Here is a 27,475-nt window from a genome sequence, read left to right as displayed (position 1 = left end):
GACAAAAGAGACAGATTAAAAAAACAGGCGTAAACGGGAATCGGTCTCTTTCGTCTACTTGTGATCTGATCGACCAAAACGCATCTTAATACCAGGTGTAAACAGGGCCTTTGATAATTTCACTGAAAAAACATTCACTGATGAAAAGTTCTCAAAAAGTTTGTTAGGAAAGTAAAGAGGCTCAGTTTTGTGTTCATGTTAAATTAACCTGAAGGTTTTGCTGGTTGTCAAATGTCCAGGATTGGAGAATCTTCTCTGAAGATCCAGAAATGCCTTTCTGCCTGCATACATCAACGTCTAGACACATGACTGGCTCAGGATGCGCCTTCAGACAGCTGAACGGACGGCGATGGGAAACATCCCATAACACCAGAGAGCCGTCCTCATACCCGGCACACAGAACCGGACCAGAATCAGCCTACATGAGAGAAACAAACAGAAGATGTGAGGACATGTGAGAATAATGGAGATCCAAGAAAAGGAGTGTAGAAATACTGAAGGGGGAGGTAGAGAGAGGAACAGAGACAAACAGAAGCTGATGGCAGCAGTGTTTATCAGAGGTTATCAGACTGCTCATGCTCTGATGAACCACAGCATTAATCATCTGATGCTGCCTTTAGCCAATCACAGGACATGTCACTGTACACTTCATTAGAGCTTCATTATATACATATGTGTATATAATGTACACTATCATACTGTGTATATATGTGTGTATGTGTGTGTGTGTATATTATATGATATACACACACATATACATACTGTACATATATAGCCTTTAAAGTATTTTAGTAAATATAGGACTATGTTGGTGAATATTACTGTAATAGCAGTTTCTGCATTAAAAATGATTAAATATTCTTCCTTGTGTTAATTTAGTTAAAACAGTGTGGATAATCAACATTATATAAAAAATATATATAATATAATATAATATAATATATAAATAAATACTATACATTTTAGAGCAAAAACGGAGATATCAAATGTCATCCAATAGTTGAAAAAAGAAAAAAAGAGAGAATCTTTTGCTATATCACCCAGCCCCAAAAAAGTTTTAGATATACAATACATAAATGAAATGAAATAAAATAAAAATTGCTCAACATTTCAGAGCAAATACATAAACAGAGATTTATTAAATATTATATAATTTTTGTGGCCAATAACACCCAACCCTACTCTACAGCTCTAGTGAGTGAATGAACAGACAAGTAGACAGACATATTTGCAAACCATACACAGAAAAGTCTCTGAAAAATATTTGCATATAACACCCATAACTGCTTGAACGCGTCACTACATATCTTCGCTCTGAGCCCTCGGTCATTTTATACCGCCACAATCATTGTGACCTCTAACTTCCTGTAACACTCTCAGACCTTTTTTCACTTAACCTCAAAAAAAGAGACAGCTCAGGTGCATGTGCTTGTTTGTTTACTCAGATTTACAGCACCTCCGAGGTTCCCCGCTCATTATCTGCAAGGAGAAGCGCTCGAGCTACACGGCTACACGCAGTATATTGTCTCATAAATCAGTTTAGCGGATAAAAGCAGAATGAGGGAGCTGATAAAAGCCTACAGTCTCATAACTCAGAACAGAGCTGCAGGCGTGCTGTCTACACAACAAGATTTACAACGGAGGTGTCCTTCCCCTCCTTTCTCAGATACACAACGAATACACACACACACACACATAACACACACACCCCTCCTCCAGAAGATCATTCATCTCCTTGTGCAAGTGACAACACAGCGGTGCCATTTACCACACTTGGTTTACACTACGTTGTGTATGCATCAATCACAATAAAAACACTTGTTAAATAATATACACTTTTATTGGGTTTTCTTATAATTTTTTAGAAACAAGAAACACTGTAATAAATACTTAAACTACAGTTCAAATGCTTGGAGTCAGTATGATTTTTAAAGAAATTAATACTTTATCCAGCAAAGATGCATTCAATTAACTGAATGAAAAGTGACAGAAGACTATGCTACAATAAATGCTGTTCTTATATTCAAAGAATCCTGAAAAAAAAAAGTACAAGTTTCCACAAAAATCTTAAGCAGCACAACCGTCTTCAACGGTGTTAATAATAAGAAATGTTTCTTGAGCATCAAATCAGCATATTAGAATGATTTCTGAAGGATCATGTGACACAATATTTCACAATATTTTAGTTTTTCCTGAATTTGATAAAATAAGAGATTTTCCTCATTCTTACTGACCCAAAACTTTGTAACAGTAGTGTATGTTCAATGATATAAACAAGAATCAAAGCCAAAGACAAACACACAACAAAATTACATGAATTAATAAAATAAATAAAAGGTGGCAGACTGTTTTCGCTTTGGGTTTTACCTACAGAAGGATGAGGAATCTTTACAAATCATCTGCCCTTGGGCAATGGTAGTGTACTTGGTACAGGCAAAGCTGGCAAGGGAAAAATTCTTTCCATGTGTGTAAGGGCCCAAAAGTTGGGACTCATTTTCCCCCCTTCTCCGCCTCGTCTTTTTTCGCAAAGACCGTCCTCTCTTCGCACAGTATATTTCTTTTTCCTGCAACGCTTAAACAAAATTTCCCCTCGAATCACTAATGCCATGTAAACACATCACCGTGAAAGTGTATTAGGATGAAATAAAAAATAAAACAACTGGAAATCAATCCCCAAGCCTCATAGACAGTTGTTAAGCATTACCGTCTGTTGCCCTCTGGCCCCTGCACTTCAGTTAAGTGTAGGTGCTCCCTGATTGATGATGTCACAGGTCAAGGGTCATGGAACCCTGGGTAGACACCTAATTCATTATATCCTCCATGGCTGGTCTACAAGAGGGCGCTTTAGCCGGATTAGGACTCGAGCTTCAGGGAAAGATTCATCATCCCAACAGCTGCATCAGATGGATGCTCCAGACTGAAGCCACAACAGAACGGAGGGGAGGAGAGGAGAGGAGAGGAGAGCAGTGGCGTTCCACTGGATGGCAACAAGTCGCCATGCACCAGCGAAGCCCCCGCTGAGTGGGAAACCACAGAGTTGATCCCGGCAGAGACCCTCCTTGCATCTCTGGGGGCTTTCAAAGGAAGACCGGGAGAGAGGAGCTCCTCTAGGTCAAGTCGTGTGAAGGACTGTGGGTGGCGTGTGTGTAAGCCACACCTGAACAAGGGCGAACAGATGTGCTACAGGGTTACTAGAATATGCAACACGCTGATGAAAGCGAAAGCGGTTTACGGGGCTATAATGAGGAGTACAAAGAAACGCAAACGCTTAAGGAGAGGACATATGGAGCAGAGCTGGTGGAGGGTGATGTCAGGGGGATTTTGATGGATATCTGAACATCACTGCATCCCTGACATCAGGCTTGTCCAATCTCACCCAGTAGGCTTACATGTGCAGTTATAATTAAGCTACACCAGAGGGGCTTTTTATTTTCATAGTCAATCTATATATATATACACTGCTCAAAAAAATTAAAGGAACACTTTGAAAACACATCAGATCTCAATGGGGAAAAATATCATGCTGGATAACTATACTAATATGGACTGGGTAATGTGTTATGAACGAAAGGATGCCACATCGTTTGATGGAAATGAAAATGATCAACCTACAGAGGACTGAATTCAAAGACACCCCGGAAATCTAAGTGAAAAAATGATGCAGCAGGCTTGTCAATTTTGCTGAAATTTCATTGCAGCGACTCAAAATGGTACTCAGTAGTTTGTATGGCCCCCACGTGCTTGTATGCATGCCTGACAATGTCGGGGCATGCTCCTAATGAGACGACGGATGGTGTCCTGGGGTATTTCCTCCCAGATCTGGACCAGCGTATCACTGAGCTCCTGGACAGTCTGAGGTGCAACCAGGTGATGTCAGATGGACCGAAACACAATGTCCCAGAGGTGTTCTATTGGATGTAGGTCAGGTGAGCGTGGTGGCCCTTCAATGGTATCATTCCTTCATCCTCCAGGAACTGCCTGCATGCTCTCGCCACATGAGGCCGGGCATTGTTGTGCACCAGGAGGAACCCAGGACCCACTGCACCAGCATAGGGTCTGGCAATGGATCCAAGGATTTCATCCCGATACCTAATGGCAGTCAGGGTGCCTTTGTCTAGCCTGCAGAGGTCTATGCGTCCCTCCATGGATATGCCTCCCCAGACCATCACTGACCCACCACCAAACCGGTCATGCTGAACGATGTTACAGGCAGCATAACATTCTCCACGGCTTCTCCAGACCCTTTCCTGTCTGTCACGTGCTCAGGGTGAACCTGCTCTCATTTGTGAAAACCACAGGGCACCAGTGGCGGACCTGCCAATTCTGGTGTTCAATGGGAAATGCCAATCGAGCTCCCTGGTGCTGGGCAGTGAGCACAGGGCCCACTAGAGGACGTCGGGCCCTCAGGCCACCCTCATGAAGTCTGTTTCTGATTGTTTGGTCAGAGACATTGACACCAGTGGCCTGCTGGAGGTCATTTTGTAGGGCTCTGGCAGTGCTCATCATGTTCCTCCTCGCACAAAGGAGCAGATACCGGTCCTGCTGATGGGTTAAGGACCTTCTACGGCCCTGTCCAGCTCTCCTAGAGTAGCTGTCTGTCTTCCTGGAATCTCCTCCATGCTCTTGAGACTGTGCTGGGAGACACAGCAAACCTTCTGGCAATGGCACGTATTGATGAGCCATCCTGAAGGAGCTGGACTGCCTGCTCAACCTCTGTAGGGTCCAGGTATCGCCTCATGCTACCAGTAGTGACACTGACCCTAGCCAAATGCAAAACTGGTGAAAAACAGTCCGAAAAGATGAGTAGGGAAAAAATGTCAGTGGCCTCCACCTGTAAAACCATTCCTGTTTTGGGGGTTGTCTCACTGTTGCCCATCTAGTGCACCTGCTGTTAATTTCATTAACACTAAAGCAGCTGAAACTGATTACCAACCCCCTCTGTTACTTAACTGACCAGATCAATATCCCAGGAGTTTAACTGACTTGATGCTATTTTCTTATTAAAAAGTGTTCCCTTTATTTTTTTGAGCAGTGTATATATATATATATATATATATATATCCAAGTAACGGATATATGTAGATAAGCTGGATGAAGCTGAGCTACAATTACATTATCTGCCTATTCAACTTCACAATGGACTGGTACAATTTTAGTATGATTAAAGCATTTAAATTATACACACACACACAAATATTTTGCCTAAATTGAATATGTAAAGTGCAAGTAAAATACGGAAGTGATGATACTAAAACTGACCAATTCATAATTATTTAATTGTTATGGTCAATTACTGGTAAATTCTAAATTATGTTGTGCAAAAAACAAACACTACAAATACATCATTTTAAAAGCTATAAATGAATGTTGCCATTAGAAAATTACAAAGCATAATTTAAAGAATGAAAGAAATTAAATTTGAGATGCTGATGGTGATTAAAGTGAGTGCTAAGAAAACAATTAAATATCCAATATTGACTGCAGTTTATATTTTCAGCTTACATTTTGTGTGATTTTGTCATTATATTAGTTCTTTTTAAATATGTCTATCTAGCTTTTTAATTTATTTTTATTTTAGTAATTTTAGTACTTAAACTTATTTTATTTCAGTTAGTGGGCAAGGCAACATTTTTAATTTTCGTTAAAAGTTTCATCTAATATTTGTACTGTATTTCAGCTTTATTTCAATGAACAAAAATTAATACAAATTGTTTTAGTTCACAACAACACTTAATTGATCAACAGAAAAAAAAAAAAAAGGAAAAAAAAAAAAATCACGGTTGCACTTTAGTTTACAGTACGTGTACTTCGTTTACTTACCTAAGAAAGTACTGGGTAATATAAGGTAACTACATGGGTTAAGGTTAGGTTTAGGGGAAAGTTCAGGGTGAGTACCTAGTTAATACCCAGTTATTGCAATTACTATAATAAGTACAAAGTATGTGCATTGGGAACAGGACAGTAAAATAAAGAGTAACACTTTATTTTAGTGTCCTTGATACATATGTTACATGTACTTAAAGGGATACTCCACTTTTTTGGGAAATAGGCTCATTTTACAACTCCCCCTGAGTTAAACAGTTGAGTTTTTCCCGTTTTCGAATCCATTCAGCCGAGTTTCTGATATTTAGAAGAATATCAGTAACCAGACAGTGTCTGGTCTCATTGACTTCCATAGTATATATTTTTTCCTACTATGGAAGTCAATGAGACCAGAAACTGTCTGGTTACTGATATTCTTCTAAATATCAGAAACTCGGCTGAATGGATTCGAAAACGGTAAAACTCAACTGTATCCCTTTAACATAGTAATAACGGTGAATTATGCATAATTACATGCAACTAACCCTCAACCAAACCCTAATCCTACCATAAACCTATAGTAAGTACATGTAGGTAATTATTACTATATGATTATACTGTAACAATAACACCTTAAAATAAAGTGCCTACAAAATCCCCAAAATCAGACACCGATATCAGTACAGTATACAATGCATGTCTAATCTTACAGCGCTGAATGAGACGCTTCTAACCAATCATAAACCACGTGGATCTATAAGAACAAAGAAGAGGTAGACAGTCAAAAAGTGCCAAGTGAATCTCAAGCCAAACCCCAAAAAAGCATTACTTAATATGGCATTTAATCCGTTCCGATAGTCAGAAAGACAATAAATCTGTTTTATTGGAGACGTGTTCAAAGAGAAGAGTGAGGAGGATAGCGATCATCTGTGTGTGTGTGTGTGTGTGTGTGTGAGGTTGAGGAAACGGCAGTCTGCACCAGCAGGGATCATGAGGATAACAAGACAACCGCTTCATGATTGATTGACGCCAGGAGCGAGCAATGTGTTACAGCCGCTGGGGAAGTGACCGGGCCAAGTGTGCCCACACTGAGAAAGGACTGCTTAACACGTTCACGCTGGGTTCCTCATCTTGGTAGATGGGTACCTCTGAACTGAGCATGACAGTAACAGATCTCCCTGTCTGAGCAAATGAAAGACGACAGCTTGGAGCGATTCACTGCCGCCCAGGGTCCTGCTGTTAGATGTCAGCACCTACCTGTGGGGCGCCCCATTAATACTTCATAATTATCAATTCTAATCGAGGCAGGCGGCACTAAGAGCCCCACTGTCTACACAAGACAGGCAGAAAGGATGAGGGAATGTTGGTGAAAAACAAACAGAATTACAACACAGAAAAACCAGCCAATGCGCCTGAGGCCAGAGCCGTCTTCATCAAGCGCTTTGATTAGCGCTGCCAATTAACCGCGAGGAAACTCCTCCTTGCTGTCAACTGACCTGAGATTAACTCAGGTTACAGATGGAAAACTCGTAAATACTAGAAAAGAGAAATTAATTATCAGTGAAAGTAATTCTAGGTCTCTTTATTGGAAGCAACATTTTTTCAGCTGTGTTTACAAAACACACATGGGCAGCTGATATATGGCACTGAAGCAAAGTTGTTCCAAACACTATGATTAGAGGGGGTAGAGGGGGGAGGAAAAGCCCGGACAGGTCGCATCCATAAATCAGATAAGTTCTGTTGCTTTACACACTTGCCAACTGCTCAGTTACCCTGTGAGCTCTTGGTTTACTTGTCAGTACCTCAAAAGGCAACACTTGGCAATGCCGACATTTAAAACAACAACTATTACAAACCTGGGAAAATCTGACACTGCTTCTAAAGTGGGGGAGGGGGATTCATTTATAAAGCCACTAAACTTTATCATCACACATTATATTGTTGAAAGGCTATTATATTTTGTGCAGGCAATTAGCTTTATTTGTTGTAAATGTAAATGTCACTGCTAAATGCCTATAACTATAAATACCTATTGTGGTATATATATAGTGACGCCCCCAAATCAGGATAAGCAAGAACTTCCCATTTGTATTTATGACATTGTGGTGATGTTCATGTGTGTTCAACTCGTGAAAACAATCTTTTTTACATGACTTGAATGCACTATAACTACTGTACTTTTTTTAACATTAGAATGGTGCAAGTAATCCAGTAAACCTCAACAGTGCAAAAATATATTTTAAGTATACTCCCAGTTAAAAATCCTGATTTATTTATAGATTTATAGTTAATGAAAAATGTAATAGACTAATAATGCCAGCATTACATAAAACAAATCACTTTCATTCTGCATAATTTATATAGTGGTGGCTGATTTTTAAGTTTTTTTTTTTCCCCAAGCATACTTCCGGACATATGTAGGGGAGTGTCGTGACTCTTACCTGCCACATCTTCATACACATGAGCATCCCCAGCTTTGAATCTGGTTTGAGAGTGCACACTGGAGTCCAGCTCCTCATATCCACCACGCTCACCTGAAAAATATCATACACATTAAAAGCTTCAAATGTATTTTTCCCAAGTGCAGTTTCAGAAAAAAATATTCTAAATTTACGGGAGTCACCACTATTAATGTTGAAATACTGCAAGTTGAATGCACATCCAGACTAAAATTAGTGATACCCTCCAAATAATCTATATGCACTATGCACTGCACAGATGTGTATGAGACAACAGTCCTGTTAGTTTGCCATGATGCATGTTCACAGGTGGTAAGTGAGTGCAGACAACATTGGGCTGGTTGCCAGCAGCTTCCCACTTTCCTGCGCTCTGCCTGTCTCGACTCGTTGGACTCCAAACAGAGGCAATTGATTTAAAACACAACAGTTTCCAACACAGAAGGTCCACGACCATTAATAATAATAATAATAATAATAAGTAACTGACCCACTAATGTTTCTGACTAACAACATAAAAATGGTGCGATGAGCATTGGTGAACATGCATAGAGATTGTCTCAAAATGCCCAAAATGTCAGAATGCCATTGCATTTAACAACAAAATATCAAAACAAGAGTCATTTGCGAATGAACGATGATATACAATTGGCCTCAAGGTGATTTTTAGTGGATGTATGAAGTCAGTTCTCCTCAAGTTCATACAGAACTAACCACAGGTGGAGTTCATCACATTATCCATGAACATGATCTAGTAGTGTTTGACACCCAGAAAGTTTCCTTTATCCACTTTATCTCAATTGTGAACACTTATTGGTGACATCTTATTCTTGAAAAGTGTGCTTGGTTTAATATATTATCTAATGCAATGACTTTCAATGTTTTTTAATGGTGTTTAAGTGTCCAAATGCTTCTAGGGTCACTGTATATGACATACATACAATGTAATAACCCCTGAGTAACTGGTCCAGGCCCATATGTCTTAGGCTGATTGCAGAGGCAGCCATGATTAAGAATCATTCTAATCAAGTTCAATTTAACATCTCTGACTTCAGACCAATTCATATTTTAACACTAAGACACATCTGTACGTTCTACATGTGTTTACGCCTGTAACTATAAACAGTAGAGAAGGGCAGCTCTCATCCCCCCAGGTTAAAGAGAGAGAGAGAGAGAGAGAGAGAGAGAGAGAGAGAGAGTCGATAAATAACAGCGAGTCTATTAATTAAAGCCCTACACTGTCAGCCTCACTGGAACGCTAAACATGAAAGCCTCCAAAAACACCGGAAGACACAGATGAGGTCGAGTTCCGGACTCCCAGCATGCCTTGCAGCATTGTTATTTGTTTTAAGAGACGTATAGTGGTGTAGTTTGCCTGCAGTTATCTTGTGACGGTTATTACCTTGACAGGCTTTTGACAAGGCCTTCATTAGTTAGTACAAGGTAGGAGGGGGATGTAAGAGTGCTGTAAATGCCAGACCTAATGTTTCCATATGCTTGAGCACTATGGGCAAAAGAGTACACTGGGTAGTGCACACTACATTGCATATCAAGTTATATATATGCTCCTATACCCCTTTTTCACCAAAATGGTAGATATTTAAACTATGGAAGTTTGTTTCCGCCACAGAATAAAAACAAAATACAATAACTGCGACTTTATATCTCGCAATTCTGAAAAAAAAAAGTTGTCAGAATTGCGAGATATAAACTCACAATTGCGTGTTATAAATTCAGAATTGTGAGATAAAAAGTCACAGTTCGCTTTTTAATGTTTTATTCTGTGACGGAAAAAAGCTTCCGTAATAAACACTTAATATCAAACATTATTTTAACTACTTTAGAAATTTATAAATTTCATATTTTTATTATTATGTATTTAAATAAACATGTATTGATTTTTTTTTAAATACATAGAAATATAAAAATTAAGATTATTTAAAGATATATATATATATATTGTGTATATACACATACACACACACACACACACACACACACACACACACACACACACAGTATATATAAAATAAAATGGGAATTTGAAAAAATGGATTTTTATTTCTCAGCTGGATGAGGAATTTTTTTTTGCAATGTGACAAAAATGGAAAATGTGGCTTGGAGCATCGACCGCTTACACTGACGTCAGCTTTGTTGACTGTAACGGTAGCGATCTAGTTCGGTTTTGTTTCAATATAACAGTGGCAGGGGGCATGGAGTGATGAAATAAAGAGGAAGGGAGATAGATGCATTTGGAGCATTGTAGGGAAAAGGACGAGGATAACAGCAATATTGAAGCTCTGTGTTAGGTCTGGCTGCAGGGCTGCTGGTAGCTGAAGCATGGTAAATGTAGATCAAGTGACAGCTCAAGCTCTCTCAAGTGAGTAACTGGCAGACTGAACAGTGAAACATGAATCTGGATGCAATAAAAGCCAGGACAGAGCAGAACTCACACTCTCTGCTCTCTGTTGTCTGCTTGACTGCCCAAATCACACCTCCGGTCTGACTGAATCTTACCTAAAATGACCACTACCAACTAGAATCAACATAAAAAATAAAGTCATAATAACACTTGCCAAAATTACAGTAGTACCAGATCAAAATAATTCTAACTAGTGGTGGTTTGACATACAGTACCTGCAATACTTAGTTATTGGTAGATATTTAGCTATTTAGAAATCTGATATTGAATTATATATGAAACTGATTGGTTAATTAAACATACACTACCATTCAAACGTCTGAGGTTGGTAAGATTTGTGGGCAGTAAGCAGCCATTTTCACTGCGGCACCCGGGGAGTGATTGGGGGTTAGGTGCCATGCTCAAGGGCACCTCAGTCATTTCCTGCCGGTATTGAGAATCAAACCCACAACCTTTGGGTTACCAGTCTGACTCTCTAACCATTAGGCCATGACTGCCTCTAAAATAAACGAATAAATAATAATTGTAATAATTAAAAAATATACAGAAATATGTACAGAAGGTGTGGTTTGCCCAGGGCGACATGCACGCTAGAACTGCCACTGCCACTGAATTATAGAATCTTTTTATTGGTCACTGGCTAAAATCCAACTATTGATGACAGTACCTTAAGCAGCTAAATTTATTCCAGAGTGTTGGTGGGCACTGTCCTGAGATGTGTGTGATGAAGCTATTATCTCTGCAGTCACTCACCTCCTCCATATGTTCTGTGGGGTGGGCCAGTAGAGCGGATCCGGGCCGGGACTCCAGCAGAGAGCACTGACTGAACCCCACACTGCCCGTGAGGAGAGAGTCCGTCACTGTGCTGCGGTCTTCGGACAGATCCCACACACACACCCGCATGTCTCGACCCTGACTGACAGCCACAGACACAAACACACGCACAGCAGAACAAAAACACAAACCTATCATAGCAATCACACTGAAAATCACAAATGAATTGAACCAGTTTGGCCAGATCTTGGCCTAGACTAAGACAGTAGAGAGAGGGGACTGAAAATGGAAAACAGAGAAGGGGAAAGTGATCCACACACAGTCCAGATTTAAAGTGGAGGCCACAGTCCAAGTCTCTCCTGCATGAGCATCACAGCTTAATATATTTGATGCATGCGTTTTAGATGGTCACATAATAATGCACAGTTTGATAGGCTACGCAGTGACACACATCTTAGGCCCTGTTTATACCTAGTATTAAGATGCATTTTGGTTGATCGGATCACAAGCGTATGGCACTAAATTCCAGAGGTAGTCGAAAACGCATTCGACCAGATTGCTTTCATAGTGTAAACGCTCATGTGGTCAAAAGCGTTCGAACAGCAAAAAAAAATCCACCAACTCTCTGCCTACTGACTTAATGCATAAACATTACGGGAAGTGCACTAGCCAGACGGGATTTAAACTTTGTCAGCTGGAGACCCAAGTTTGGTTTGAAGGCGAAAAACTTGCCAAGCACAAAGTTCTCTCACCATTTCTAACAGGCGATCCGATCGACCAAAAACACATCTTAATACCAGGTGTAAACAGGGCCATACCCCCCTCTCCTCTACCTGATGAGGCTGCTGCTGCTGTCTTTGAAGGTGTGGAGCCAGATAACAGAGTTCCCAGCATGGCTCTCTAAAACATGTTCTGCTCTCCTAGTGGTCAGGTTCCAGACATGGATTGCACCTTTACCTGACCTAAAGCACACAAGCATCAAGATTACCACAAACATGACAGTTTTAAGGCAACCAAAATGTTGAAGGTTCATATAATAAGTTGGCACCAACCCAGAGTAGAGAAATGGTGGTCCATCTCCACCACAGCAGAAGTGAAGGGTGTTCACTGCGGCCCCTGAACCCCTCAGGATGTACAGCGGGTCTGGAGGAGGGCGGGACATCACCACAGTAACATCAGTGATCTTTATCCTAGGATTTTGTAGTAGTTTGCCTAAAAATAAATAAAAATAAAAAAATCCTGACATTCAAAAAGAATAGAAAAATGTATCGACCACATGACCAGCACAGGTGGAATTTGTTTACACAACTTACTCATAATTATTAGCACCAGCCCATATTAATACACCGATATCTCTTGGTTAACACTGTAAACACTAAAAGACTTTGGGCAAAAGGAAGATGTGATCATGTTATTTTTTTCCCTTGTCTTCCTTCTCCTTTGTAAACCCTCTTGCTCAATATGTCATAAATCATAGCGAGACAACTTAATCACTGTAAACAGACTGGAATCAGTCTTTTTAATTTGTATTTTCATCAACAGCAAAAAAAAAAAAAAGGGTTTCAAAGCACATGCGAGCGCAAACGGCGCTGATGGCTGCAGGGAGGGCCACAGTGGAGATGCAACAGACCACAAAAATCCAGACGGAAATTAGACGATTAAATGTCAGCGACAAATCCCTTTCAAACGGCCGCAAAAAGCTACATCTGTTGAGGTCTTCATAAAAGAAAACGTTCAAAATTTGACACATTGATGTGGTTTTGAACCTGCAAGACGTCATAAGATGTCAGTTTCAAGTTTCGACTCACCTTAGAAATGCTTCAGGTACTTGACAGTGAGAAAAAAGTTTCATAACCATAATATTAGTAATTAAACCATTTAAAAAGGGAAGCGAAAAATCTCACCAATTAAACTAAAACACAATTAAATAAAAGTAACTACATAACCACAGACTGAGCCAGGTTTGTCCTTTGAGTGGTGACCGATATTGCTGATTTAAGATATGGAGCCGCTCGGTTAATGAAGACCCTTCTGCTCAGTGTCATCTCTGGTCACCTCTGCCCTTGCGCTGAAACCGGACCCACAGGTATTTTGGGGTAGCTCATTTCGGAAGGTTAGTGGTTAAATTGTGCATGTTAATCTGTCAAGCGGAGATTCTTCACCGCCCTACCTTCCTAATTAAGAGTCGAGCCCCCAGCCGCCCCATATGAACCCCTCACAAAGGGGACAGTCACTAAACACCCCTCTAGTTTCTTACAGGAGAGCTGGAAGGGAGGCAGTGGGATTAGAACCCGTGACTATCAGTCGCCATCAGGCCTGTATAGGAGCCAGACCCTGTCTACTGCACATATAGGGGTTGAAATTAAAACTCTGGTTTGGGGAACTGTCTATCCAGCTGAATTCGATCTTAAACTAAAGCCATTTACCTTTCTAGTGCAGTTAGAAATGATTGAAAATGGCCAAAAAAAATTGCAATAGGGCCTTTAACTTGCTAACTGTGACCCCCTTTTTTGAGCATTGATCTGAATTTAAATTCATGCTTTGGAATACAGGTTGGTCTCTTTTTAAAGAAGACACTCGGAACTTAGATTGTTCAATTGGAACTTGCATACACAATACTGAAACAATGTAAATTGAAATAATGTATATTGTAAAAAAGTGCTTTACAAATAAATATTACTTGACTTTACACACATGTAATTATACAAACATGACAATTTGGCTTAAAGGGCAGTGAAGGTCTCCAGCCACAAGGGGATCATGGGTAAGTGAGGAATACTAATACATCTTAAACTAGCTTCTAGCGTTAGCAGTTTGCCGGAAAAAATGTAAAAAATCCTGACATTCAACAAGTAGTACTGGTTTCCTTTTCTTTACGCTTTTTTGAATATTACCTTTCATGCAGTGTGTAATATAGCTGTATGTGAAAATGTCTGCAAAGTTTTAAAGATATATTTGTACGACAAATAATTGTTTTGTCTCCTAAAAGAAAGAACTGATTCTGAACTGTTGTTGTCTTGTCAGCAATTCCAGTCTCACTTTCTGTTACATACCTACACAAAAATGTAACAAATTCGCATAATGTCAGCATATGGTCTTCCTTGGCTGCCTGCGAACGTCGTAACTTTGACCCACTCTCAAACACTGTAGTAGAAGCTGAGGCCTGGAAAAGTTTGATTTGTGTTGTCGACATGCACTTTGCAGGCATTTCAAAAGTCAAGTCAAGTCAAGCCACATTTATTTATATAGCGCTTTTTAGAATACAGATTGTTTCAAAGCAGATTTACAGAGATAACAGGAAAAAAATGCAAAAAAGTTTGTTTCCAGAAGAAAGTAGCATCACAGTCTGGCTTAAGTTAGTTCAGTGATGTTTGATTTTTGTTTTTAAAAAGTTATTAATTTAGTTCATTTATATATATATAGCCGCTCTGGAGTAAATCGTGACGTCATCGTCCAGCTCAGTTCAGTTCTTGTATAATAGTGTCAATGCTGGCAGATCAATATGATTGTTGAATATTAAATTAAATGTTAAATTTAATGTCCCCAACTAAGAAAGCCAAGCCATTGCAACAAAGGTGGAAAAAAGGCGACAGTGGCAAAGAACCAAAACTCCATCAGGGCAGAATGGAGAAAAAAACCTTGGGAGAACCCAGGCTCAGTGGGGGTGCCAGTCCTCTTCTGGCCAATGTATGAACAGTGTATGATTATGATTAAATTGTCAAAACCATGAGGATTCTCGCTGGAACTGAAACGGAAAAACCGACGCCATCTTTCGTATCACTGTGTATATAAGGAGGAAGTTTGATATTCAGATATGGTAATACACATTTCCTTTCCAACACGTGCTGTGAGCTGTAGACCAATCACAATAGACTGGGCTGTCCGAAAGGAGGGGTTTAGAGAGACTGAGTTTTCGAACAAACCATTTTAAGACTCTTTGAGAAATGAGGTGATGCTTTATTATGAGAAAATTCAAGTGTTTTTTTTACCTTGGATGGGATGCATGGAAATCGATTGTAGAGGGCATCCTGGCCTACAAAATAAAATTAAGAATTTCAAATAGGATAATATGGGCACCTTAAACTTTAATAACCCCCCTTCCCCAACAACAACAAAAAAAAACTGGAGGAATGCACTATCGGAAGATCGTCCATCTGACAGTGAGGTTTTCATAGGTTTGAAGAGGATTAACATGCCCGTATTGTGAAGTTCACTGACACACGGGTCTGGAAACGCATATTCTCGTTGTGCAAACACGACGCATCAAAACATACCTCTGCCATACAGTGCTGTCAGTCAGAGATGGAGAGAAATAAAGATATGGATGGAGTGGAAAAACAGGCTGAGGAACTAGGCCAAAGAGTCAAGAAAGATCATTAGTTCATAGAGGATAGAGACATGGATAGAGACAGAGGAGAGCAGAACCCATACAGAGTTATGGGGGGGGGGGGGGGGGGATACGCATTATTTTGGATACGTCTCCCAAAAATAAAGATTTCATCGTAATTTATTCACCCTTATGCCATTCCAATCCAAACCTGTATAAACTTATTTTGAAACTATATCGGGTGCAAACAACATTGATTGGACCCCATTGACTTTCAGTTGTATGGACAAAAAAAATCATATATTATATACATAACATTCAACATCAGGGATAATAAATTATGATTTTTTTTTTAGGGTGAACTATCTATTTGAGTAAAAATTACACAAACAAGAGTGAGAGAGTGTGATATAGCTTTTCTAAAAAAAATGTTATATCAATTACCTGACATTTCAGACAATATTTGATTATTTTTTGCTGTTAACAAAAATACTCGAGTTACAATGTTGCAAAACACAGAATTGGAACTCTATATAGCAAATAAACAAGTGGAGTGAATCATACAACAGTGAAAAAGTTCCCATGCTGTTGTGAAACTCTTGTTCTCCACAAGTACTTGTCACAAGTTATCCCATTAAATTAGTGGACTGTATCTGTTATATTTATTGGCATTACAGCATCCATCAGCCAACATGCTCTCTAGATATCTGAATCAGCCAATAAAACACCATATTGGTCAACCACAGCACTAACCAGTAGACTATTAAGAGAAGACTACTTCATTTACCACAGTTGAGTTTTACCACTTTACTCACACTGACGTTTCAGGAACACTCAGGACATAACGCTCATTGAACATAAGCTCTGAAATTAACACTTTAAATTGATCAAATGTGTAAAGACATTCACAAAAAGATTTGCATTTCAAACAGATGCTGATCTGAAGGACTTTTTTCTGTATTTTTGGTATCCATCCAAAATATCCATTTTACCTCACGCAAGATATTTCCCTCAACAGTGATATATTATTACATCTGACAGCAAAGCCACGATTATGAGTCACGATCATTGAATCATCATTATTATGAATGTCAATATTGTGCATAATTATTTAGGATCTGTAATTAAATGTACAAGCAAAAGCAGATATGAAATGCGAATGCCTGTTTCTGATGGGAGGAAAGAGAGAGCGTTTTTCAGCTCTCTTGGTGTAACAGATAAGACAGCTCCAGTAATCTGACTCTAAGACTCTGGATAAAGGCAGTTTGTCTCTTCGTGGGCCGTCTGTCAACACCTGCTTGGTAATTAGGCCTAATTATGAGAGAGAGTTCGCTTCCCCTTCATGTTATTAAATAAGAAGCAGCCACGTCAGCCAGGTATCTCTCAACACAGGCAAAGGGCTGGCGACCTTCAGATCAAACACAGGCTCTATCTGTGCCCCCTGCGCTGCGACTTCTACCGGAGGAGGGGGAGCAGCAGTCATTTTAATGTGGGCTTCAAAGATCGAGGATAGGCGGTCCGCATTCCGCTCTCTGTGGAATCAGTGGATTCAGTGATGGGCAGCCACACACCTCTGCCCAAACCACTGTCATGTGCTGCCATTCATAAATAAGCCCAACTAAGATCCTGCAGATTGTGGGAATATAGAATGTGATTACTGCTGCCCTCGTGGAGCAGGTGGACGCCATCTTTAAAGCGCTGCTGTGACAAAGCATTATGGGAAACTTAAAAAAAAAAAAAAAAGTTGAGAAGAAGGCTTATTACCTTGCGTTTGATTTTCAGGAGCTGTGTCCTTGTGGTTAGTGCATTGAGGTGTGCACACAGGAGATGCAAGTTAAGTTCTAGCATTATTATTTTGTGTTCTCCATTTTCTTCCCTGTAAATAAAAACGTCGCAAAAGGCCAAAAAGATTGTGCTATTACCCATCTAACCAGACTTAGGGCTTTTTCATTTGTTTTACTGTCCACCAGGCAAAAATCATGTAGGCTTAGACGGTGTGTTCACACTTTGCAGATATGGTTTAATTAAAACGAAAGGTGCAACTGCAGTTCGTTTGAAATGAATTGATGTGCATGCAAATTGGATTTGCTTTCGCAGTGCAGAAAACAGCGTCTTCTTGAAACAGTGTCTTCCAAGCCTCAGCTACAACTAGTGTTTGAAAGCATGTCTTAAGCCGCGTTTCCACCGCAGGAACTTTCCCCAGGAAGTAGGAACTTTGGGGTGGTACTCGGTAGGGCTGTGTATCACCAACAATGTCACGATACGATACGCATCACGATACTAAAGCCACGATACGATGCGTATCACGATATGGATCAATTTGGAATTTCAGAGTTTAGTAACAGTAATATATGTTTATGTATAACCAGTGTTATAACAGTTGTGATCACTGAAAAACTATTTAGTTTTTGTCATTAAAAAAAAAGTTGTCACAAAAAAGCTTAAAATGGCTCTTCCTTAAAGTCTCTGCTTCTGATTATTTAACAATTTGGTCTTAAGTGTTGGAATGTGTGCACCAAACAAAGTAATTTCTTCACATTACGTTGAAAGAATTTTAACCTGTTAACTGTCACCCTTTTTTTGAGTAGACATGAAAATGCACATTTCGAACTTAAATGGTTGTAATTAAAGAATGCTTTGGAGTATAGAAGTACAATTGGTCTTGTTTTAAAGAAGACATTTGGCAGAATTTTGTAGAAGTGAAATAAATTAAGAAAGTGAAACAGAAAAAAGTTATGGAAGTTTGAGTTTATGGAAATGTAAAATGTACAAAATTTTATTATTCATATTTTATATAAAATATATATTTTTAAAACCTGAGCGACTAAAACTGCAAAAAAAAAAAAATCAAAGTAAAAAATCAAAACAAGTTGTGTTTCAAAATTTAGGTTGATATCTCAAAAAATGAGCTTTCAGTAAGATTTTGTTTGGGCACAGTACCAGACTTTTTCACTAGGTGACAACCAGACTCCATTACTGCCCATATAAGGGCACCTCCATTTCCATATGTGGTTTGAGTGATCTGAACCATTATTTCCACAATTTTCATACAATTTATGAAGTAGACATTCTATTCAGAAGTAGTATGGGAAGTTTGGCAGATTTTGATATGAATTCAACCTCTAAGAAACACATAAAAAGAACACGTATGTGCGCTTTAGCTCGCTGCCACATCACAAATGGTGAATCTATATATTTTTTTTTATATTTAAAACATTTTCAGACCCTTTTTTCTAAAATAATTGAATGGATGCTATCTTTTGAACTCTTGGCATGAAAACAAACTGAGGTTTCTACCATTCTTTCATGATTTTTCATGTTAATTGCTATTTCAAAATAAAGGTCTGTACTCGGTGTGTTTACACCGCAGGAACCAGGGTCTAAATGAAGTTACGGGGAAATATTTACCCCTCTGAAAGTCCCTGCTCGCGAGGTAGGCCTAGTACTTTTTTAAAGTTCAGGAACTTTCAGGGGTGGGACTTGGGCACTGAACATGCTGATTGGTTGAGTTCATGCCGCATTTTGATTGGTTGACTCCACGCAGCATTTTATTCAACCACCATCTGTTGCGGTGCGTGCAGTAACAGTCGTCTGCTATTCGAATCAACAATGGAGTTGGACCGACGACGAGGTTTTAGGCTTTATTAAGCTTAAATTCAGAGGATGAAATCCAGTGGGAACTGTAAAGTCGCGCGCAGTCCTACGTCACCGGACTATTTGCCTAATCTTCACGGTACTTTAGACCGAGGTGAAAACGCGGCTAGCAACAGGTCTGGGAGAAAAAAAGTTCCTGGTAAAAAAGTTCCTGGGACAAATTGTTCCGGGTAATTTCGGTGGAAACGCGGCAAAAGTAGAGGCAGAGCCCGTCTACGGAGAGCCTGCCCACTTCCTATTAAGTCCTATTGTACCGAATTTTGGTTGTAGTTCCACCAGAGTTCCACTGGGGGCGATCGTCCATGAGTGCAAAATGAATGGGAGTCTATGGGGCTAGACGGCTAAATGTGTCTCTTTCACCCGATTGCCGTTGAGAAATCTCAGATTTGATTGTAGGTTTTGCAAGTTCAACATGGGTTATAGTGTAGAGTACTTATGTCCTTTCGATTTCTTACAGGTTGAGTTGTTGTTGCCCATAACACACTAGCATTCTGCTAATGAACGCTGATTGGTCAGTGAAGGACTGATTACGACCAGAGATACCGCTTGATGGCATCGTGGCATCCGAAGCGGGACCAGAAACAAACAAAACAAAAACTCGTCTAGCACGTGTATTTACCTGTGTCAGCTGTGTTGTCGATGCCTTGAGAGAAAAGAAAGTGCGGAGCGCGAAAGCACCAAAGTGACTGAAGGATTGCCGTAAAGCAGTATCTCTGGTCGTACGATGTTGTATGACGTCATTGACACTTTAAAAGACTTTTTAAAGCAAATAAGTGACTCTAAAAAATCTAACACCCAGCGATGTGTAATTTCTTTGCATCTCCTTTCGAATACAACATTCAAATTACTAGATTATAGTAATAAAAAATTATATCCTGAGAAAAGTGGATTTTGAGAGGTATAGCTCGACAGACCTCCATTCATTCTGCACTCGTCTTGTGAGCGCCCTCATATGGAACCAGAGTGGAACTGCAACCAGTTCAGAAGCCGGAAGTTTACTGAGAGTGAAACTTCTCGCCTTATTAGACATTCTCTGGTAGAGGTTGTTTGCAGGCAGCCAATGAAGACCCTAGATGGGCATTATGCACATTATTACAAACCTACGTAGGGTTGTGCAGGAAGTAAGGCTGGAATTACTGATGACTCACTTTAGGCAGTTTTTCTTCCTTTTTTTTTCTTTTGGGAGACAATAACTCATTTACATTAATTGTGCACTTTGACCTTTGTAGAGCTTCTACATTCACAAACTGCTATATTACTCAATGCATGAAAGGTAACGTCTGAAAAAGCACTTTAAAAATGTCAGTGTGAACGCTAAGTGAACTAAACATTTAATTTTCTTTCTTCATCCGGACCAGAAAAACTAAGAGAACTGAACAGATAATTTTAAGACGCTAAACTCCGGGAAAGTTTTCAGTCCAATGATCCAGTAAGAGAATTCATTCAAACAATCAGTCCAAAACAGCACTAATGTAAAGGAAAGCAGGTTGATTACATCACAGATGGCAGAGAGAACAGAGACTCACGTTGCGTTTTAAGTGAATTATTCATTCCAGTGAGTGTTTCGCTTTAAAACATGACCTCTCTCTGTCATATTATGTAATTATTTCTGAAGAGCGCAAGCCCTCACGCATCGCTGAACGAAACGTCAAGACATTCCACCAATGTATGGCCAGATGTTACGCAAACCGCGTTTCTCGGGCTAAAGCAAACCAGCGTCTCGCTAGTAAAGTTTTGAAGGATTAGGATTACAATCAAGGTAAATACGAGTAGTACAGCGAGCATATTATCATTTTAAAATTCGTTGTGCATAGAGTTCATTTATCCAAAAAAAGGATCTTCTTAAGAAGATCCAGTCAGTAAGCAAACACATAGCAACATGCTAACAACCACTCAGAGAACCTTAGCAACTGAATACCAATGCCCTGGAAAACACCAACAACCATTTCACAGACAAGCACCAGTCACAATTTAAAAATCTAGTTTGGGAATGTTATCAAATGTTTGAAAGTAATCAAATTTTTGTGTGTGTGAGATAAAACATTAATGAATCATAATAAAAAGAACATAAAGGGAGTAGAATGACTTTGATGGCTGTGTGCTGGAGCTGTGGCCTGTACTCCCTTGGTTTTAATGATATCATACCTCGGATATTAGTCATTCTTTTCTTCATTCTTATTTTGGACTTCATTGACATTTCCACCTCACCGAGCCCAACACCCACATACTCATTAGTCAGCGTTTCTTTCGACCCCCCCCTTTTGTGCCAAAAAAAGTCAAATTCTCCAGTGGAGGAAACAAATGTGGCAAACGGGCCGGCAGGTCCATTCTAAAGCTCAGTTAAACAAACAGAGGAGGAAGTGCGGGGTACACACACACCCTTTATTGTGCTGCCGTGCATCGGTAAAGGAAAACGGAGGGAAGGGGGGGAGTATCTGGACTGGAAAAACAGCTCTGTGGAAGATAGAGAGCTGAAGTCAGACACAAGTGCTTCCACACCCACTGTCACTCAAGCTGACGGAGGCGAGCGACAGGCCTCATTGTTCCTGCCCATGGCGTGAATGCCACGCGGAGGCTGACACAGATAAGGGCTGAATGCATAGCTGCGTGTGAGGGAAGCGATGGTGGCCACTTTGTCTTTGCACCCGGACTTAAGGGGCTTTAGAGCTGATTACCAAAGAGACCTGCAGGTAACATGTTTATCTGTGGACATTATCACCTGCTTCCTTGCAATGATGTATTGAGTGATACCGAGGTTTACTGGACAGACAGGTTCATGTGCACTTGCTTAAGTCACACTTACACTGTATGCATTTAATTGCATTGGATACAAAATATGAAACCACATGGAATCTGCAAAAAAATGTTGCATAACTAACAACATGCATCACACGCACCCTAGACATTTCACTGCATATCCCATAATAGTGTGTTTGGTTTTGCAGTGGACAGAATAAAAATTGTGCCTTTTGGAGTGGTTTAAAGGAGCATATCTATATATACAATTTTAGTGACTACATTTTTGCTTGGTTGTCTCTAGAGCTCACGGAAATCAGTAGTACATAGACTATATAGTGTCGATATGATTTCTTGGTTTTTGAAATAAGTCTCTTATATTCCCCAAGGCTACATTTATTTGATTAAAAATACAGTAAAAACCACAACATAGTAAATATTACAATTTCAAATAACAGTTTTCTATTTGAATACATCTCAAAAAGTCATTTGAATTTTTGCTGAATTTTCAGCATCATTACTTCAGTCTTCAGTGTCACATGATCCTTCAGAAATCATTCTAATATGCTGATTTGGTGCTCAAAAAACATTACTATCATCATCGATGTTGTGCTGTTTAATATTTTTGTGAAACATTTTTTTCAGGATTCACTTATGAATTGAAAACTCAAAAGAACAGTATTTATTAGTAACAGAAATATTTTTCTAACATTATAAATGTCTTTACTGTCACTTTTGATCAATTCAATGTGGCCTTGCTGCATAAAAGTAGTATTAATGTTTACAAAATAATCTTACTGACCTCAAACTTTTAAGTATGACAAACTTTTGACATACAATTCAAATAATAAAAAAGGTAACAATTTCTAAGGGTCCATTTATTAACATTATTTAACTATGTAAGTTAACATGAAATAACAATGAAAATGATGTAGGCTATTATCTGTGTTGTTGTGTGTCTGCATTATTTAATGTACCTAGCTAACAGGAGGTAACAATGAACAGTTGTATTTCTGTTCACTAAAGTTATCAAAGATTAATAAATACTGTAACAAATCTATTGCTCACTGTTAGATAATGTTGATTAATGCATTAACCAAAGGAACCTTATTGTAAAGTAAACATTTACTCATTTACTCACTTCATTTCTAATGTCTGAAAAAACTCTTTCACAGATATGCAAAAGTCCAGTCAAGGGATTGATGAGGCTCTTGCATGATTTATTTGATGAACTACAGGAATATTAATAATAATAAAAGTGTTTGCATATCCTAAACATCCTTAGCACTCAAAACGATTTATATTTGCCGCAATGCTGACAAAGAACTGAACAATGGAATTGAGTGACTGTACTTCGTGTTCTGAAAAGTTGCAAAACCACTGTACTAGATCATTAAATATGACGTTGTGATACCACTGAACCTGATCTGACGTCAACGTCCTAACTTATACACGCTGCTGGTCATTGACTGAGCAGCTTCATAGTTATTTGCTATAGAGTTATTTTAGTCAGTTTCCATCAAGTTGACACAATTGTCCTAGCAGCATAATCACAGGTGTGTTTATCATAATAACTATAAGCATGTTCTACTTACATTAAACAAACAGAAAGGGTCGAAAAAAATAAAAAAATATTGAAATGCCAGTATTTCAGTATATTGAATGCAATATAAATGCAATGACTTTCATGCGTTAAGCGTTGCTTTTTGTGGCCACAATATGCATGAATACAGTTTTACCACTTTGTGTCATCAAGTTTACCACGAATCAGACATTAATGGTAATCCCATCCCATATTAGTGTTGATGCAGTAACGTTATGGATTATAGTTTGTAACTGTCTGAACCCTACAGTCCAGACAAAACAGATCGCTGATGAGTCTGACAGCATGACTGCAGTGGATGAGTGAAGCATTCAGTGTTGACAGCTGTGATAAACCACTGACAGCTTCATTACACGCAAAAACCTGCTCTCACTGCTCACATTATCGCATAAACACAACCAACTGAAGCATTGATAAGCACAAAACAGCGCGCGATGTAAAAACATATATCCGCGGACGATTATTTTGCACGGAATCATCAGTAAAAGCTCAAACAAACATTGCGCAATCCGTTTTAGGAATGTAAACACGGTACCTGTATAAACGGCGGAATCCCGCGTGCGACGAATGGAATCAGAACATGCGACAGCGAACATGAAAAGCCCCGTGACGGAGGAGAGCTGTCTTCAGCATTGCCTGAAAGAAAAAAAAGTTGAAAAACAAGTTTGATCTAATTTATTAACCTTACTTACCAACAAGTAAAAGGAGAACAGTCTCTCTTTCTCATTTGCTTTCTTTCGCAAAAGAGTGAAACATAGTATTACATAACAATTACTAATTACTCTCTGGTATTTAAAAAAAATAACATCCACCAAAATGTTCATTATCAATTGTTTATTGACTGGAAAATGATAATTAGCCTAAACAAGTTTGTTTGTTTGTTTATTTATTTAGGCTATTTATTTGACAGTGGTGGCTGATAGCAAATTAGCAATTTGGAAGATCATCAAACAGTGTGAGAATATTTTAAAAATCTTTCTGACATTTCGATTATTTATTTAATCTTTTTTTTCTTCTTTTTTTTTTAGGGGTGGTTGGATTGAGGAATGTAAAAAAAACAAAAAAACTTGCATCACAATAACTGTGATTGTCAAAACATTTGGTAACTAAACAGAATTTTATTAAGTTTCGGGACAACATGTTACAATGTTGACATGGTGCAATGGTAGGCAACTGTTTTTATTATTGCTTGACACAAATGTCACAATTTCATTCAATTCAGTTCTTGTGATTTGATTCCGATCTTGATTCCTTTGGATAAATATTTGGTACAGTAGATACATGTTAATTTTTCTCAAGAAAAAAAGGCCTATCTTACCTAATAATGTAAACATATAGACTAGAGCCCTGTCAGCTTATTAAAGGTAAAAAAAATAACAACTCAAATTAAATATAATGCTGATTTTATTATAACAACATTATAATATTTTAATGATGTAAGTTAAAATATAATAAATATTTTATATAGTGCACAAATTTAGCAAACTACTCCTCTCTATAGCTAATTTTACTGAGGTAAATGTAATGTTATGTGGCCTAACTATTGTTCTCCAGCTGTTTTATTGACCTCTTTCCGCGACTGAAAAACACTGATTGATCGATATTATGTATAAGGCATATTCATTTCTGTAAGTTGTACTGTATCTTGTAACATGCCTATTGTTTATTCGTGTTTATTAACTATCACGTGCCGCTTGAACTGAGGCGCTATTTTTACAAGTGCCAAAATTGTATTTATTGTTTGCATTTCGTAATAAAATTGACTGAATCTGAGAGCTGAGATATATAGATGTATATATATATGAATATTTTATTCATATAAAAGTAACCTGCTCTGTCTTGTCTGTCGGTGTCAGTGTCCTCTTTGCTTCACGATTTTTGTCTGCGTGAGAAAATGGATGCATGGCGTGAGAGCGTTTGAAAAGTGTCAATTGCGTGAGTCTCACGCTGAATGCGTGGGAGTTGGCAGCCCTCATGTTTTCCAAACCTGTATGAATTTCTTTTTTCTGCTGAACACAAAATAAGTTATTTTGAAGAGACAGTTGATGGGTCTGACTGACTTCCATTGTAGACCTATGGAAAAATGTGGAAGTCAATGGCGTCCATCAACGGTTACCAACATTCTTTAACATATCTTGTTTTGTGTTAAGCAGAAGAAAGAATTTCATACAGGTTTGTAACAACTTGAATAAATTCTGACAGAATTTTCATTTTTGGGTGAACCTTTAAGGATTTGAAAATCATGATAAATAAATGAGTGCTCTCCTCCAAACAATTTGAGAAGCTTTAAGAGTCTTTCTGATTTTACTATTATGGCATCATGGTCATGTTTTTCTTTGGAGTACCAAGTGAAATGCTATGAAACTGCCTATAAATGACACAAACCCTCTGAAAAGTCCCCCTGCTCGGTATAGAGCAGCTACTCGGCAAACAGTTCAGGTCTTTTTTGTTTCCCTCCTCTATTTCATCCTTTCTCTAATTGAGAAACCGGGAGGGGGAAAGTCCACTCTAATCCACAGAGCACATAGCCGCCTTTCATACTTGCACCGGGTGAGAGAGAGACCTTTATTTGTACGTTTCGATCATGGAGAAGAGGTTTCAGGCTCAGCTGGGTCTGAGCAAAAAGATTAGATGTAACCAGAGCAGTTTAAACCTCTTTAGAGGCCCTGGATTAGCTCAACTGAGGGTTACTCCATCTCTCCATGCATCTCTTCATCTCTCTTAAATGAGACAATAAGATCCACAAGGACACAGGTGCTGCGCAGAATGTTGAAGGAATGTGAGGCGATCTATAGATGAGGAAATTTAAAGCATTAATACACTTTTTTTTTCAAGGTGGTTCTGAAAACCCATCACGGTGAGAGTCTCAAACAGCGTGGGAACAACCTACTAACTCACACTTCTCCACTCAGTCTTTAATAACATATAACTCTTTCTATTTCTGCACTATACTGTCCACAGAATCAGAATGCAATGCACTTGACTTTATGTTCAATGTGACAAATGAACTGAATTAAGAAAATGTTACTATTTAAACATTATATTAAACATGATATTAAAATAAATACACTGTATTTTAATTATATATTAATTATTAAGGGTATATTAAAATATAAATGTAGCCCAAATAGAAAAAAACACGAAATAACCATATTTATTGACAATGATGTAGAATAGTATTGTTTAAATAGTTTATTGTTTGTGACATAATCTCCATTTGCATTGCACAAAATCTGCAATAATACAAAATATATCACAAGCTAATTTGATCATAGAAATGCTCGGCCGACAGACAGACAGACAGATAGATATACAGACAGACAGGTAGACAGATAGATAGACAGACAGATAGATAGACAGACAGACAGGTAGACAGACAGACAGACAGATAGATAGATAGATAGATAGATAGATAGATAGATAGATAGATAGATAGATAGATAGATAGATAGATAGATAGATAGATAGATAGATAGATAGATAGAAATCCAGACAGACAGACAGATAGATAGACAGGTAGACAGACAGACAGACAGATAGATAGATAGATAGATAGATAGATAGATAGATAGATAGATAGATAGATAGATAGATAGATAGATAGATAGATAGATAGATAGATAGATAGAAAAACAGACAGACAGACAGATAGATAGATAGATAGATAGATAGATAGATAGATAGATAGATAGATAGATAGA

General features: G+C 38.6%; 1 protein-coding gene across 2 annotated transcripts in view; it reads right to left on the bottom strand.

The window, feature by feature from the left end:
- The window catches only part of gnb1l (guanine nucleotide binding protein (G protein), beta polypeptide 1-like), a 32,940-nt gene extending 8,513 nt beyond the window's left edge, over positions 1-24,427 (bottom strand). Inside the window, exons 1-7 of one of the 2 annotated variants that reach the window (XM_084413968.1) lie at positions 24,310-24,427; positions 15,444-15,487; positions 12,507-12,666; positions 12,288-12,416; positions 11,434-11,596; positions 8,244-8,336; positions 209-418 (exon numbers count right to left, since the gene is read on the bottom strand). In XM_084413968.1, the coding sequence (XP_084270094.1) occupies positions 209-418; positions 8,244-8,336; positions 11,434-11,596; positions 12,288-12,416; positions 12,507-12,666; positions 15,444-15,459 (771 nt within the window). In that variant the 5' untranslated portion in view covers positions 15,460-15,487; positions 24,310-24,427. The remainder of the gene's footprint in view (positions 1-208; positions 419-8,243; positions 8,337-11,433; positions 11,597-12,287; positions 12,417-12,506; positions 12,667-15,443; positions 15,488-24,309) is intronic. The other variant, XM_084413969.1, reaches the window with a different exon arrangement.
- Between the last annotated feature and the right edge of the window lie 3,048 nt (positions 24,428-27,475).

This window comes from Rutilus rutilus, assembly GCF_951802725.1.
Source record: "Rutilus rutilus genome assembly, chromosome: 7".
Lineage (NCBI taxonomy): Eukaryota > Metazoa > Chordata > Actinopteri > Cypriniformes > Leuciscidae > Rutilus > Rutilus rutilus.
The sequence above is the reverse complement of the archived record's forward strand: the minus strand, read 5'-3'. Positions and strand labels throughout refer to the sequence as shown.